The 17,804-nt window shown below is 39.0% G+C and overlaps 1 protein-coding gene across 2 annotated transcripts in view; it reads right to left on the bottom strand.

Moving 5' to 3' along the window:
• The window catches only part of REC114 (REC114 meiotic recombination protein), a 104,278-nt gene extending 87,479 nt beyond the window's left edge, over positions 1-16,799 (bottom strand). For both annotated transcript variants that reach the window (XM_012475890.2, XM_012475891.3), the window contains exon 1: positions 16,622-16,799. In XM_012475890.2, the coding sequence (XP_012331313.1) occupies positions 16,622-16,780 (159 nt within the window). In that variant the 5' untranslated portion in view covers positions 16,781-16,799. The remainder of the gene's footprint in view (positions 1-16,621) is intronic.
• Between the last annotated feature and the right edge of the window lie 1,005 nt (positions 16,800-17,804).

Raw genomic sequence — 17,804 nt, 5'->3', positions numbered from 1 at the left:
TGTTCACAGATAGGAAGATTTATTATTAAAATGCTGTAGTAGGCAGATAATGGTCCCGCCAAAGATGTCTATGTCCTAATACCCAGAACCTGTAATATTTTATCTTACAAAGCAAAGGGATTTTGCATATGTGATTAGGTTAAAGATCTTGAGCTGGGAGATAACCCTGAATTATCTAGGTGGACCTATTGCAATCAGAAGCATCCTTATAAAGGAAAGAGGGAGGCAGAGTGAGTCAGAAGGAGATGTGACTCCTGGCACTGAGAATGGAAGGTGGGTAACAAACTAAGGAATGCAGGCAACCTCTATGTGTTAGAGAGAAGGCCAAAAAAAAAAAAAAAGGATTCTTGAGCCTTCTGAAGGAATGCAGTCCTCCTGACGCCTTGATTTTAGCCCAATAAACCCATTTCAAATTCCTGACCTCCAGAATTATAAGCTACTATGTTTGTGTTGTTTTAAGCCATTAAGTTTATAGTAGTTTGTTACAGCAGCAATAAGAAATTAGTACAGATGTTATTTCTCCAAGTTAATCTACCCAATCCCAATCAAAATTCCAATTTTTTCAAGAAATGCAAGAGTCCAAAGAGACTATACATGCCAAGCATTTAAGTCAGTGAGTTAACAATAGTAAAGTACCCACTATGTGCTGATCCCTCTTATAAATAATTTGGAGAAGAAAAAAGACATAGAAAGTCTCTGAACTTGAGCTTCATTCATTCATTTCTTCATTCAACAACTATATGATTGCACTATCACGGAACAAAACACAGATCCTCATCATAATGGAATGGTGACACAGAGCAAGGGTACAGACAATAAACTACAAATATAATTAGTGACATACCAAGGGTGGGATGCTGGGAGCAGTACCACAGATGCTGGTAATAAAGAAATTCTTAGTCTGTAGAGAATTTATAAACAATTAAAAAGCTGACTAAAATCAGTTTATTATCACCATGTGCCAGCAATTCTAATCAATGTCAGTGATAAAAATACTTCTTCCTGAAAAAATTATTTTGTTGGTCTAAGTTCCAAATAATTACTGCAGCTACTGCTGAGTTTAAATAATACATAGCAAGCTTCAAATTATCAGATTATTTACTATTCATTCTTAAATTGTTGTCTACATATAAGTTCACTGGGAAAATTTCCAGTTACAGCTAACCACCATCCATGCAAACTTAGCCACATACATTTGTTTCAAAAGTACTTCACCATGCTTTGTTAAACCTGAAGGCTGCTTAACATGAAGTTATTTTCAACCCTTTCTTAGGATGCAGATGGCTTCTCCATCCCTGTGGTACTACATTCTTGTGCATTTAAATGGTAGATTCAAAATAAAGCAAAGATAGCACAGTGATTGTAAAGACCAAGAAACAGAACTTGAGGCACTCCAATTCTGTCATTTTCCGGGACCTTTTGGTATTTGTGTCTAAAATTTAAAACAACGAAATACAATGTAAATAGCAAGATGTAACTTTTTTCTTTAATAAGTACAAATTTTGGTTCACATTCAAAATATTTTACTAAATTTGAACAATATCTTTAACATTGAAATTTATTCTAAGTGTTTCAAAACTAAACAATGTTAAAAGGAGATAAAACATACCAGTAATTTTATTAATAGTTGCGTAAATTGTACCTTTTGTAAATGCTTAGTTTTACTTAAAAAAAACTTCACTTGTTAATGACCAATTACATAAAATATCAGTCTGTAACTGCAGAATCCAAGTTAAAACAATTAACTAGATATAAAAACAACTGGCTAAATAGTTGAGGATTTTTTTCCTGCCTTATACTGTATTATTCTTATTTATTTGGCATAATTATTATAACAAAGCTCAATAAAAGAAAATGTTCATTGCATAATAAATATTTTTCATTTAACTTAATGATTGTTTCTGAAAATAATTTCATCACTCAGAGGAAGAAGATGTTAAAAAAATACTCATTCATTCTAGATGTCAGATGTTCTAGGCACATCACCAAACGTAGTAAATAAAAAAATTATCTGGTATATGAGATAATGCTAAGAACTAGGGAAGAAATAGACCAGAGTAAGTGGAATCAGAGTGCAAAGACAGGACACAGGTGTTACAATATAGAGAGGTTAGGATAGGTACTGAGAAGGTGAGGCTTGAGCAAAGACCAAAGGTATGAAAGTTAACCAGATATCTGAGGGAAGAGAATTCCAGGCTTAGGATTTTTCAGATGTCTGTTGCAATCCCTCATCCAAAAGATCTATATAGTGTGCTCATACAGTTAGAAAATATCCAATTTAAGAACTTCCAAGGGGTTCAGGAAAAAATGGTAGCTTCATTGCATCCCTGAAGTCTTCTCTTTCCAAATCCAATCCAAATACCAATTACCTTTCCTGAAGCAATTATTAAGACCAGCATCTGGCTGGGGACGGTGGCTCATACCTGTAAGCCCCACTTTGGGAGGCCGAAGCAGGTGGATTACCTGAGGTCAGGAGTTCAAGACCAGTCTGGTCAAAATGGTGAAACCCTGTCTCTACTAAAAACACAAAAATTAGCCAGACATGGTGGTGAGTGCCAGTAATCCCAGCTACTTGAAAGGCTGAGGCAGGAGAATCTGGGAGGTGGAAGGCGGAGGTTGCAGTAGGCCAAGATCACACCACTGCACTCCTGACTGGGTGATACAGCAAGACTCCATCTTAAAAAAAAAAAAAAAAGACCAGCATCCAGGAGAGCCAGAAGGGTGGACTGGGACTGAGGTCTCAGGATCCACATAAAAAGAGCTAGTAGAATGCTTTCCCTCTGCAGGAGAAAGGAGATCCTAAGCAAGGAGTCCTGGGGCAAAGACAATGCTGCAGTTCTTGTGAGCCTAGTCCATAGAAACTGGTGGACCCCAAGAAGATGGGCAAACCAGACTGTGCTCTGAAGTTCCTAGTGGTCTCTCGGAAAGGAGTTGGACAATTCAAATGAGTCCTTCCTACTTCTCTACAGGAGGCCCACAGCACTGTTACTTCTGCATCTCCCAACACTCACCACTTAAAGTGTCCACTCTTGGAGATGAGATCCAGGAGCGAAAAGAGCCATATGTTAGACAAAGGAAAATAACTACATACCCTATGGGTTAAAGTAATGAACAACAACAGGAAACCCAAAACACAAGGCTCCTGGTGGAACAAACTGCTAGAGGAGACTGACAACAGCTTGAACCAAATAATAATAACTATAATAATAATTAATACATATTTCTATTCTATATTTCTTATTAAATAATAACCATTATTCACACTTAAGGAAAATCTTGAAGCTAAAACTATGCTTTATGATTATAAAAATTCAATAGCTAATTGAAAAATGGATGGACACTACTGAGACCAAATTAATAGCTTAAAAGAGCAAGCAGGAGAAAAACAGAGCAAAGCTAGGATAAAGAAATCATGTGAAACAATATAAGATATGTGGAGCAAAGATTCAGATCCAGGAGAAAAAATGTTAGTGAGAGGGGCTAAAGTAGAGGGACAAACAAAGACTGAGAAAAGGCACTGATTAAACAAATAATAGAAAGAAATATTCTACAACTGCAGAAAGATGTGAGACTGAAGATATAAAGGGTTTAAGTTCCAGGCATTAATGGGGATGGGGTTTAAAAAAAAATCAACTAGACACATCCTGATTAAATTCCTGAATTCCAAGGATAGAGGAAGATCTTAAAAGCTTCTAGTTAAAAACAAAAACATCCTCCTTCAACAATGAAGGAGTCTAAGGAACCAACTCTTTTTTTTCTGTCACCCAGGCTGGAGTGCAGCTATGCAATCTTGGCTCACTGAAACCTCTGCTTTGTGGGTTCAAACGATTCTTCTGCCTCAGCCTCCCGAGTAGCTGGGACGACAGGCATGCGCCACCACACCCAGCTAAGTTTTGTATTTTTAGCAGAGATAGGGTTTCACTATGTTGGCCAGGCTGGTCTCAAATTCCTGACCTCAAGTGATGTGCCCACCTCGGCCTCTCAAAGTGCTCGGATTACAGGCATGAGCCACAGCACCCAGCCTAACTCGTTTTTTAAAGTGGTAAATGAAACGAAAGAATCAAGACTTTATCCTACCTCTGCTATAAAAAACAACCACTGGGTAACCTCTTATAGATATGGGGATGTTTTTCTTTACAGAAATATTCCAGATAATATATAAAGAAAATATAAGAAAATCCAACCTGAATTTGACGAAGCCTCTAGATTCAGTGACCATTTCACAAGAAATACAGAGCACAAAGGATCACATTAAACTGCACCACAGAGATGGCAGTCAGCAAAATCCCAGCTAAGAAACTCTGTAGAATAACCTGATTTCTTAAACCACAAGGAAGAGAGAGAGGTGAGGTCAGTGAAACATGGTGAGGAAACCTAAAAATTAAAAGATACACCAATAAATCACAATTTTGGGCCATGTTTAAAAGAATTATGACACTTATGAGACTACTTGAAATTTGAACACCATTTGATAATATTAAAGAATTGTTAATTTTAGGGCATTATGGTTACTTTTTTTAAAATCCTTTTTCTTTTAGAGATACGAAGTGAAATAATCATGGATGAAATGATATGTCTGGGATTTGCTTCCAAATAACATGATGAGCAGGAAGTGGATAGGGTATAGATGAAACTAGCCTAGCTGTGAGTTGGTAATTCTTAAAGCTAGATGATGCATACATGTATCACTATATTATTCTGTCTACCTTTGATTATGCTTGAATGCCTTAGAAGAAAAATTGTTAGAGGCTTTCATGTTCTTTGTTGACTGGGTAGAGTCAAGGTTAAGAAAAGCATTTAGCTTACTACAAAGGACAACGATACTGTATTTAGGCTTTGAATATAACATACTAATTCTACAGAGACATTGCAATATCATAACATCTAACATAATCCAGATATCTGGGGGGAAAATTGCTTATTTCTGGCCCTTGGGAAATACCTTTAATGAGCGAAAATTTTGTGATTCTGGCATGTTCACATTAACACAATATGGAAAACAAAAATGTTGGCCAGGCACAGTGGCTCATGCCTGTAATCCCAGCACTTTGGGAGGCCAAGGCAGGTGGATCACCTGAGGTCAGGAGTTCAAGACTAGCCTGGTCAAGATGCTGAAACCCCGTCTCTACTAAAAATACAAAAATTAGCCAGGCACAGTGGCAGGGCGCCTATAATCCCAGCTATTCAGGAGGCTGAGGCAGGAGAATCGCTTGAACCCGGGAGGCACAGGTTGCAGCGAGCTGAGATCGCACCACTGCACTCAAGACTGAGCGACAGAGTGAGACTCTGTCTCAAAAAGAAAAAAAAAAGAAAAATGTTATCTCTAATGACCAAGTCATAACAGAAAATATTAATGTTAAGGGGTCACAGAGAACATATATAAAATTTACATCTTCTCTTCGTCCCAATTGCCAATCTAAATGTATCTTAACATTGACATCAATCTGACATCCATCTATTGGAGTATTTTGCCATCAACACAGCTGCACACACTGAAATTTATTTAGAACCTCCCTATTACAAGCTTATACATCAGTTAAATAACAATAGCACAGCTTATATATTGGTTAAACAGAAAATATTTGCAAAATTTACATGCATGTGTTAGCACAAGTCTGTACTATAAGAAAAATCTAAAATGTAGAAAAAAGTCAAAAGAGTATGAAAATACAAAAAAGTAGTTCAAATGTACTTACCCTAAATTATATCTACATGAAAGGTGAAAATAGTATTGTTATTCAGATTGTGATGATTAAATTATGTACTAGATTAAGAGTTTTGTTTTCTGCTTTTAAGACCCCTCAGAAAGTGTCACAGCTTTATATATTGGCCCAAGTTGCTATTTTATGCACTATAAAATATGAAAAATGTGCAAAATTGCTAAGTAGGCTATCAACTGCCTTCTCACTGACTCTTGGTAGCAAAAGAGTCTCATAAATTATTTCAACAAACTTGTAGAGTATATTAGGCTAATAAAAGTGGTCCTGTTACATACCAATTACCAAACAATAAAATTCAGCATTTTTTGATGTTTCACAGAAATACAAAGTTTTAACTATAAGAATAATAAAAATACAAAAGCAATAACATGCAGATCTTCCCACCACCAAAAAAAATACACACACACAAATTTTTTCTTTTACAATATACAAAAATTATCTCATGTATCAAAGCATGAGATGTAATTCCCCTACTTTTACCACATCCCTAATAAGATTACTGATCATGAAATTATCCAGTCCTTTTAAACCCAGGTACTAAAATTACCTTGATCACCTCTATCAGTAGCCATAAATAGACTGTATTTACTCAAAACACTTTCCATGCAACCGAAGAATAAGTTCCTTATGTCTCTGAAATTACCAGTCAAGGCCACTCTGGTTATTTCTACAACAAATACTTCCATGACATTTCTCCAACATGTTTAAAATATCCTTTAAACATTTCCAAGTCTACTAAATCCCATATAAATCACTAACTGTACCAGAAAGTGGTACTTTCCATTATCAAACCTATCCTAGATCTCTGCAACTCTCACACTCACCTTTGCTATCTTCATAGGCATGCTCTTCTATTTATTCACAAAGCCCACTTAAATTCATAACAGTTCCAATATTCAAATTATATTTCTAAATTTGAGTTAAGGAAACACCTTACTTTATTTCTCAGATACAGTGCTGTCATTTGTGAAGTCAAAAACACCCTATATTCAAATCAGCAGGTACTTGAGCTTAATTGGCTCTTTCAGTAGAAATGCTTTAAACATCTTTAAACAGAGCCTTGCATAGTATCTGGCACATAATGGGTAGAGAATAAATCCTAAAAATGAATGAATTTTAATACTCTTGGGCCTCATTCTAAACTGTAACTTCTTAGACTCCTTAAACCACTAAGCTGGCCAGGTGTGGTGGTTCACACCTGTAATCCCAGTACTTTGGGAGGCTGAGGTGGGCAGATCACTTGCGGTCAGCAGTTTGAGACCAGCCTGACCAACCTGGTGAAAGCCTGTCTTCACTAAAAATAAAAAAATTAGCCAGGTGTGGTGGCACGTGCCTGTAATCCCAGCTACTCAGGAGGCTGAGGCAGGAGAATCACTTGAACCCAGGAGGCAGAGGTTGCAGTGAGCCGAGATCATGCTACTGCACTGCAGCTTGGGCAATAAGAGCAAGACTCTGTCTCAAAAAATAAAATAAGACAAAACAAAATAAAAAACACCACTAAGCTGAAAAAATCTTCTTCAGTTATTTGTCCAAATAAATTCTACCTTAAATCATGTTTCGTAAACAAGCCACAGCCTCTATGAAAACTAAGTCTGTTAACACAATAAAATTAAGATTTTGCTTACTGAAGAAAGAGAACAAAGACTGGTCTCAAGTTGGAAATACGTGTTTATAAACTAATGCTTTGGAATAAGTAATGATTTTGTCATAGAAAAAAAATGTTAGAACATCAGTTATAAGGTTCTTCCTCAAAAGCTCATGCAATCTACAATGTACATGACATATAATTCAATTAAACATAAGCACAAGTAAAAAAAAAAATCTTTATCAGTCAGGTGCAGTATGCTGCAGAAATTAACAACCCCCAAAAGCAAAGGTTTATTTCTCACTTAAACTACCTATCCACTCTTATTCTATCTGTCTTCACACTCTACCTCACACCACCTGTGTTTTCACTGTGTAGGCTAACAGAGAAGCCAATATCTGCAACACTGGCAAAGAAAAAGAATAAGATGAAACATGCACTGGCTCTTAAAGCTTCTGCTCATGACATTTGGTTCTGCTCATATTTCATCAGCCAAAACCAGTCATATAACACATTTAACTTCAAGAGGCCAGGAATATACGATCTGAGCATATTTGGTGAACAACACTAATGACTACTACTTTGGGCACAGTATCTGGAATTACAGCTACGATCAAATCCCAGCTTTGCCATTTGGAAGTATATTTAATTAGAGCCAGGTGTGGTGCCTCACGCCTGTAATCACAGCACTTTGGGAGGCCGAGGTGGATGGATCATTTGAGGTCAGGAGTTCAAGACCAGCCTGGACAACATGGTAAAACCCCACCTCCACTAAAAAAATACAAAAATTGGCCAGGCACGGTGCCTCATACCTGTAATTCCAACACTTTGGGAGGCTGAGGTGGGTGGATCATAAGGTCAGGTGTTCAAGACCAGCCTGACCAACATGGTGAAACCCCAATTCTACTAAAACTACAAAAATTAGCTGGGCGTGGTGGTGCGCACCTGTAATCCCAGCTACTCAGGCGGCTGAGGCAGGAGAATCACTTGAACCTGGGAGGCAGAGGTTGCAGTGAGCCAAGACTGTGCCACTGTACTCCAGCCTGGGCAACAAAGCAAAACTCCATCTCAAAAATATATATATATACAAAAATTAGCCAGGCAGCAGTGGCGGGCAACTATAATCCCAGCTACTCAGGAGGCTGAGGTAGGAGAATCACTTGAGCCTAGCAGAGGTATTTCATAACTCCTGCATGAAATAACTAAAAAACTGAACAAATTAAAGAAGCAACAGTTCTCAAGTCAATAGGTATCAGGTAATAAAGGATGTAATTCCTAAGAAATAACAGAAAATGAAGCAGGTGAGCCCTTACCACTGCCCCAGGTTACTTCTTGGAGTGAGTTTCCAGGTCAGAGTACAAGGATGATAAACCCAGGCAGAGCCTGGTGAGCTCTGAGAGTTGAGAAGTTGAAGCGTCAAGTCCTAGGAGGTCAGCGCAGCTAGAGTTTGCAGGACAGAACACCAGAGGAGAGAGACCGGTACAAAGAGCAAACTCCAGACACTTGTAGAACCTCCTCCTCTGCTTCAGCTGAGTACTGATCAACATAGTTATGTGTAAGGAAACTGCCAGAGGGTGGGGAAAGGACCACCTGAAAGGATTTAAGGGAATAATCCCCAGAGCTCACACAGGCTAGGGAACAGTATCTGTTCTTAGTAGAGAAAACAATTTACATTGAGTAGAATACTCTGAAGAGCTTTGCCTCAGAAGTGGGAAAAATAAGCCCTAGTCCAAGCCACTCTGGTCCCAGCTGACAAAGCTTAAAAGCAAGACTTGAAAGGATCAAACTGCTTCCAAGTAACTTACCTGGAAAAAAAAAAGCTCAGAAATATTTACAGAAATACAAAAATACCCTGTACCCAACAAAGTAAAATTCACATTAGGCCTGCAATAAAAAATTATCAAGCATACAAAAAAGAACTATCTTATACAAAAAAGAACTATCTTACTATTTTAAAAAATCACCTTCTTGGGGTTTTACTGAATCTTAAATTTTCCTTAAGAACAAATAAAAAGCTGTTATTTTTGTCATTTTTATCCTGTGTGTTGATCTAAAAATTTTTCATCCACATAATTGAATTGCTACACACCATATGAAATATTAATACTTTTAGGCAAACAGCATAGAGCTTAGAAGCACAGACTTTAGAGACAAGAAAACAAGGGTCTAAGTTCTTTCTTTTCAACTTATCTTTGTGTTCCTGGGAAAGCCACTGAACCTGAGTTTCAGTTCAATTATCTGTAAAATGGGTATAATAACATTTGCTTCATAGGGCTCCTGTAAAAAATATACCAAAGTAAACAATAAATAATAGCTATCATTTAAGAATTATTATATTATCATAAGCAAAGTTACCACACCATATATTCAAACATTTACTGAGCACCTGTCATATACTTGGTATTATGTAGACACTAAGAATTCAAAAGAAAAAAGAACACTGTTAAGAAGATCCAAAGTATATCTAATGTTAAATCCACATTTAAAAGTTCAAGTACAAACTTCACATTCTATTTCTTTATTTTTATTTTATTTATTTTTTGAGGTGGAGTCTCACTCTGTCACCAGGCTAGAGTACAGTGGTGCAATCTTGGCTCACTGCAACATCTGCCTCTTGGGTTCAAGTGATTCTCCTGCCTCGGCCTCCTGCGTAGTTGGGGCTACAGGTACGTGCCACCACACCCAGCTAATTTTTGTATTTTTAGTAGCAACGGGGTTTCACCATGTTGGCCAGGATGGTCTCCATCTCCTGACTTCGTGATCTGCCTGCCTCAGCCTCCCAAAGTGCTGGGATTACAGACGTGAGCCATCGTGCCAGGCCTCACATTCTAGTTCTTAATTTCTAAGTAGGGCAATTATTTTAAGTTCCTCCTATAAAAATTAAAGGATGAATTTTTTTCCCTTTGAAAGGAAAAAAAAAATCTAAGAAGTTGTCAGGTTCAACCAATTAGGGCATGTCTGAGAAATCCTTGGAATCTGAAAAACATGGTAAAACTTTAATTTAAAAGCAACCTGCAATTAACATCACCTTTCAAATTAGTCTACTTATTAGTAGACTAAATTATATTCAGACATAAAATACATTAAATGGACTAATCTTTTATTATATCTTTTCAGAAAGGTTGAGCCAACAGATGTAAGGAACTAACATTTGCTCATTCCACTTAAATGACGATAGATGGCTTAAATATTAACCCTATTAATAAAACATTTGCATAGTCATTATGAATTTGATTGCCTTACCTCATATCTCTGTAAATTCATTTTATCAAATTTACTATATGGCTATCATTTCATTCAAGATCTTCTAAACCCCTGCCTCTCAAAGTGTGGTCCTTGAACCAACAGCATCCAAGTCACCTGGGAGCTTGTTAGAACTAGAATCTCATTCCTCATACCAGACCTACTCTGACTGAGTCAGAATTTGCATTTTTAATTAAATCCCCAGATTATTTCTATGCAACATTAAAGTCTGGGTAGCATAGCTCTAAACCACTGGGTTTTCGGTGTGCCTGTGTGTGTGTGTATTACAAAGTTCATTTGCTTCCAACTTGTGTTTATCTCTAGATAGTGTATTTTAACAAGATCAATTCAAAGAAGTAAATCAAATCAATATACATAATGAAGTATATTAGTCTATAAAATAAATTAGATATTTTATATATAATATTCTTTATGTCTCAGAATTGATCTTCCTTCTCAACTGGGACTTCGAGTCTGAGGAGTCTTGTTGTACTATTTATTTTTTCTCTTGAGTTGACATTTTTGTCTCAGCATATAGGGCCATTGTGATGAACGTTTTCTCTGTAATTAAATGACTACAGAGAACAGTACCAGAAGAATGAATTATCCCATAATCAGAAAAAATGAAATAACTCAAAATAGGTTCAACCAAGGTTGAATTAGAAAGTTCCCTAAAGAAAAAACAACTAGAATGACTCTATCCTCCACAATAATATATTTTTATGCTTTACCTAACCTCTTTTTTTACTGTAGGTACCACATATTTTTAAAATAAAAAATTCACATGAGACTTAGAGAGTACAGTTCTTTAGATGGCTCATCTTTTATTATTATTATTGCACAATAGTCCCAGTGCCCATAAAATAGAACAAATCTTGTTTTCTCTTTCGTTTTTTCCAAAAAAAAAAAAAAAAAATGACAGACCTAGGCTGAAACTGATCACAGCAGGTAGGATGGTTCGGCACAGATTCAAAGGAAGGTACAAATGTTCAGTTTTCAAAAGCACTGCAAAAGCCAGCCTCATCTCTTGTCACTGTAGCTGTGGCTTTATGCCAAACATTTGAAAACTGTTAAAAGCACTGTTCCTTATAAGCAATTATTAAGAGTTTTGCAAAGAGAAGTAAAAAAAAAAAAAAAAAAACCTGTAATAACAATCAACTCCTTAGAATGGCCAAATGTCCTGGCCTCTGGGTTGCAGGATAAGAATTTAAGAATTATTCAGCTGCACCCAACACAGATGCTTTAGGAGAAAGGGTTTAAGGAATGTTGTGAGAAGGTATCAATGAACCCATCGAGCAGTCTCAGAAATTAAATATGTCATCAAACATTCCCAGCATTTTATAAGCTCCAATTACAGATCAGTCATCCTTGTATTTAACTCTTTCTTCACCTCATTTTGTATTTCAGCCTACATAATTTCTTAGGACACAGGGTTTCAAAACAGTACAACTAGGAATTTAATGCCTTTTTTATGATCCTAGATATATTGATTTCAATCTTTAAGGAGTGCCCCTGGCTCTAATATTCTAGAATGTGGTGAATAATTCATGTGCCCTTTCTCTAATCACATTCACAGCCAAGCCTCTTGGAAGAACTGTCCGTGCACATTGGCTCTTTATTCTCTTTAAACTTCCTCACCTATCAGCCATTCTTTAGCCCACACTTATCTGGCTTCCACTCCCTTCACTCCACTTCAATTTCTCTTGGTAAAGACCATTAAGAACGTTCATGCTGCTAAACTGAATAGATATCACTTAGTCATCATGTTTCTCCATTTTGCAGCATTATTCAGCAAAGCCAATCAACTACTCTTTCCCCTGCAAATAACTCTCTTTAGCATTGATAAATCTTCATTCTCTTGGGTGCTTCTCGACTCTCTGTCCCTGGTCAGTCTTTTTATTGATTGATTGATTGACGTAGTCTCACTCTGTTGCCCAGGCTGGAGTTCAGTAGCACGGTCTTGGCTCACTGCAACCTCTGTCTCCTGGGTTCAAGGGATTCTCCTGCCTCATCCTCCCGGGTAGCCTCGAGTTTCACCACGTTGGCCAGGCTGGTCTCAAACTCCTGACCTCAAGTGATCCACCTGTCTCAGTCTCCCAAAGTGGTGGGATTACAGGTGTGAGCTACTGCGCCAGGCCTCTTGTCAATATTCTTCTACCTTACTTACAAATGTTGGATTACTTTGAGCTTAGTCCCGAATCTCATCTAATCCCAACTATAAATATCACCTTTACGCTGATGACTCACACCTTTACATCTCCAGCCCAGACGTTCCTTCTGAGTCTAGACCAATATACCCAACTACCTATTCAGTATCTCCACTTGGATGCTTCACACATTTATTAAATTCAATACATCCAAAACTGAAGTCTTGGATCTTTCTCTCACTGTTCCTCCTCCAGTGTTTCCCATTCTCTAAAACCATCTACTCAGTTGCTTCTGCTAGAAACCCAGAAGTCCTTTACTCTCACCACTCACATACAGTCAATCACCAAATCTTTTCATTTTGGTCTCCAAAATATATTGCCAATATCCCCATCTCTACTGCCATGCCCTGAGTCTAAGCCATCATCATCTCTTGCCTGTAACACTGCAACAGCATTCTAAGTTATCTCTCTGAATCCCCTTATATTCCCCTCCAATTCCATCTTCATACCATAACCAGAGTGATCTTTCAAAGACGAAAATGCCTCTGTTTAAAACTGTTCAGTGGCTTGTCACTAGTTTTATAATAATGTTCACAAGGCACCTGCCTACCTCTTCAGACAGACTTATCTCAAGCTACCGTGGCCCTTGTTCTCCAAGCACCAGATTTACTAGCCTTCTCACTATACATTACACATGCTGAGGTTTTTCAGGTATGTTGTGGCCTCTGTACATGTTGTGAGATCTTTTTTTTTTTTTTTTGAGACAGTCTTGCTCTGTCACTCAGGTTGGAGTGCAGTGCCACAATCTCAGCTTAGTGCAACCTCCACCTCCCGGGTTCAAGCAATTCTCCTGCCTCAGCCTCCTGAGTAGCTGGGACTACAGGTGTGCACCACTACACCTGGCTATTTTTGTATTTTTAGTAGAGACGGGGTTTTGTCATGTTGGCCAGGCTGGTCTCAAACTCCTGACCTCAGGTGATTACAAGTATAAGCCACTGCACCCAGCTACCTGGGATCTTTATTCTCTTTAATTCTTCTCCTGCCTACTGCTGCCCAAAATACACAAACATGTCTGTGCGTGTGCACATATGAGATGTACATGTGTGTGCATAATCCAAAATCTCAGGGTCCACATCCAATAGTTAAACCAGAACAACGGAACTGAATGACTGGCAACATATGGTGTTAAAACATACCACTAGAACAAAATAATAATAAGAGCAAACCCCTATATAATTTAACATAAATAGGCACCATTTTAGGTGATTGATATATATTAGCTTATTCAATGCTCAAAATAATCCTATGAGGTAGGTACAGGTACACCTCCCATTACTGCACTTAGCTTTAGTGCAATTCACAGATATTATATATTTTTTTAATTGAAGGTTTCTGGCAACCCTACATCAATCAAGTCTCTCAGGGCCATTTTTCTAATAGCATGTTTTCATTTCATGTCTCTGTGTCACATTTTGGTAATTTTCACAATATTTCAAGCTTTTTCATTATTATTATATTTCATGGGGATCTGTGATCAGTGATTTCTGATGTTACTATTGTAACTGTTCTGGAGTGCCACAAACCATGCCCATAGAAGATAGTGAACTTAATCAATAAATGATACGTGTATTCCGACTGCTCCATCCACCAGCCTTTGCTCTCTCTCTCTCCTTGGTCCTCACTATTCTGAGACACAACAATATTGAAATCCAGCCAATTAATAACCCTACAATGGCCTCAAAGTGTTAAAGTAAAAGGAAAAATCACACATCTCATTTTAAATTAAAAGCTAAAAATGATTAAGCTTAGTGAGGAAGGCATGTTGAAAGCCAAAGATAGGTCAAAAGCTAGGCCACTTATGCCAGTTACCCAGGTTGTAAATGCAAAGGAAAAGTTCTTAAAGGAAATTAAGGATGCTATTCTAATGAACACAGAAATGATAAGTGAAACAGCCTTATTGCTGAAATGAAAAGCTGTAATGGTCTGCATAGAAGATCAAACCAGTCACAAAACATTCCCTTAAGCCAAAGTCTAATCTGATTTTTTAATGTATTCAAAACAGCCTTCTAAAAGAAGAAGATGCCATCTAGGACATTCATAGCTAAGAGGAGAAGTCAATGCCTGGCTTCAAAGCTTCAAAGGACAGGCTGACTCTTGCATTAGGGGCTAATGTCACTGGTGACTCTAAGTTGAAGCCAATGCTCATTTATTGTTCTGAAAGCCCTAGGTTCCATAGGACTGTGCTAACTCTACTCTGCCTGTGCTCCATAGACAGAACAAAGCCTGGATTAGCACATTTGTTTATAGCATGGTTTACTGAATATTTTAAGTTCATTGTTGAGACCAACTGCTCAGAAAAAGATTCCTGTCAAAATATTATTGTTCATTGACAAGGCACCTGGTCACCCAAGAGCTCGGATAGAGATGTACAAAGAGATGATGTTCAAAGAGATGATGTTGTTTTCATGCCTGCTAACACAACATTCATTCTGCAGCCCATGATCAAGGAATAATTGTCAACTTTCAAGTCTTATTGTTTATGAAATAGATTTCATAAGGCTATAGCTTCTCTGTAGATAGTGATTCCTCTGATGGATCTGGGCAGTTAATTGAAAACTTCTGAAAATGATTCACCATTCTAGATACTATTAAGAACATTTGTGATTCACGGGAGGAGGTCAACATATCAACATTAACAGGAATTTGGAAGAAGTTGATTCCAACCCTCATGGATGACTTTTGATGGGTTCAAGATTTTAGTGGAGGAAGGAACTTCAGATGTGGTAGAAAGAGCAAGAGAACTAGAATTAGAAGTGAAGCCTGAAGATGAGACTGAATTGCTATAATCTTAAGATAAAACTTGAAGAGATGAAGAGTTGCTTTTTATGGATGAGCAAAGAAAGTGGTTTCTTAAGATGGAATCTACTCCTGGTGAAGACGTGGTGAACATTGCTGGAAACTACAGCAAAGTATTTAGAATATCACATAAACTTAGTTGATAAAGCAGCAGCAAAATTTGAGAGGATTAATTCCAATTTTGAAAGAAGTTCTACTGTGGGTAAAAATGCCATTAAACAGCATTGCATGCTACAGAGCAATTTTTCCTGAAAGGAAGAGGCAATCCATGTGACAAACTGCATTGTCGCCTTATTCTAAGAAATTGCCACAGCCACCCCAACTTTGGGAAACCACCACCCTGATCAGTCAGCAGCTACCGGCATGAAGTAAGACCCACCAGCAGCAGAAAGATGGACCTGCTGAAGGCTCAGGTGAGTGTTAGCATTTTTTAGCAATATTTAGACAAGTTAACACACTACGGTATAGTGTAAACTTAGGTTTTATATGCACTGAGAAGCCAAGAGTTCGTGACTTACTTTATTGTGATGGTCTGGAACCAATTCCCAATATTTCTCAGGGCCTGTACTATATTATTATCTCTATTTTAAAATAAAATAAGGTTAAGTAACTAAAGCAAGGTAGCAGAAACTCACTGGCAAGGCGAGGATTCTGATTTAGTCCTGTGTGAGTTCTTGGTTACGGGATGACTCAGTTGTCCCTCCTGTAATTAGTTATTTGGAGAAATAGTGTATCCTCCACTAAACTAAAACATCAATAAGGGTAGGGAGCGTTTATATCTTGCTCAATACTCTATCCCTAGCACCCTGAATACAGTCTAGCACATACTTGATGCTCCATAAATACATGTTGAATATATGAATGTTTACTACTCCCTTGAATAATTATTTTGAAACTGTAAAGGGTTTGTATTCCCTATCTTAGCTGTTGGCCTGTCCATTCCCCAACACGCCTGGCGGTTGCTCGGTGTCCCTCGGCATCGCTTTTGGAGCACCGGCCCGGTGTACACGCAGAGCCTCCCTCCTCAGGACTGTGGGCACCTCAGGGACATTCCTGCCTTCGGGCCTCACCTTCCATGTGGGGGAGGGGACTGTCCCCACGTCCAGGCGTGGCCCAGGTGGGTCTCCGGTGTTTGAGGGTATGCAGCGGGCATACCGCTGCAGAGGCCACTCTGTTGCTTCTCCTCCGGCAAGCCCGAGGCTCAAGGGCACCTTTCCCGCCTCTGCCATGTCCGGCTTCGCAACGCGCGCAGGCTGCTGGGACCTGCCAATCCGGCATCTAACCAATCAGGAAGCGGAGCGCCCCAAGGCCCACCCTCCGCTTGAGCGGAAGTCAATGGGCAGACTCCGAAGATTCCCGCCAAGGGCATCTCCAGGCCCCAGGGTCTTTCTTGACCTTGGGCACCGAGTAGAGATGGTCACTTCTATGTTGAAGGGAGATTGCGACCCTTATTAGTGGAAGTTGGTGTCGCGCTTGCGCAGTATTCGGGCCCACACCTTGCCTCAGGCAGCCCATGCCAACTTCCGCAGCTCTGACTCGGAGAAGTTTCCCAAACTGGCTGCCTCCCTGTAACCTACACCCTGGAACTAGGCCGGTAGTCGAGGCTGCCTGGACACAGGCGTTTCTCTTCCTCATAGCGGCCTTTCAGAAGGCAGCGTCCCCGCTTCACCTCACACCCACCACAGCAAAGCCCCAGTGCCTCACGCCAATCAGGAAATATGGTTACTTCCTCACCATCCGTCCTGCCGCCCCCTCGACGTACCCCGCCACCCAACAGTCAATTTTTCACCGAAAGGGAGGAGCAGATGGGTGGGGGCTGCCAGCAACAAAAGATGTGCCTACATACAACAGCAGATGCAACGAACGACATTTCTGGGTGATTTATAGTCGGCAAAGCACTTACACATCTGTTATTTCCTTTATCCTCCCAACAACCTGGTGGTGAATTAAAGAAGCAAAACAGGGATTATTATCCCCATCTAATAGATGGAGGCAAACTAAGGTCCAGTGGCCAGGCGCGGTGGCTCACGCCTGTAATCCCAGCACTTTGGGAGGTCGAGGCGGGCAGATCGCCTGAGCTCAGGAGTTCAAGACCACTCTGGGCAACATGGTGAACCCCGTCTCTACTAAAATTAAAAAAAAAAAAAAAAAAAAAAAAAAGCCAGGCGTGGTAGCACAAGCCTGTAATCCCAGCTACTCAGTAGGCTGAAGCACGAGAATTGCTTCAGCCCTGGAGGCAGAGGTTATAGTGAC

Source organism: Aotus nancymaae, unplaced genomic scaffold, assembly GCF_030222135.1.
Source record: "Aotus nancymaae isolate 86718 unplaced genomic scaffold, 86718_ANA_hifiasm-v0.15.2.pri h1tg000003l, whole genome shotgun sequence".
Taxonomy (NCBI): domain Eukaryota; kingdom Metazoa; phylum Chordata; class Mammalia; order Primates; family Aotidae; genus Aotus; species Aotus nancymaae.
The sequence above is the reverse complement of the archived record's forward strand: the minus strand, read 5'-3'. Positions and strand labels throughout refer to the sequence as shown.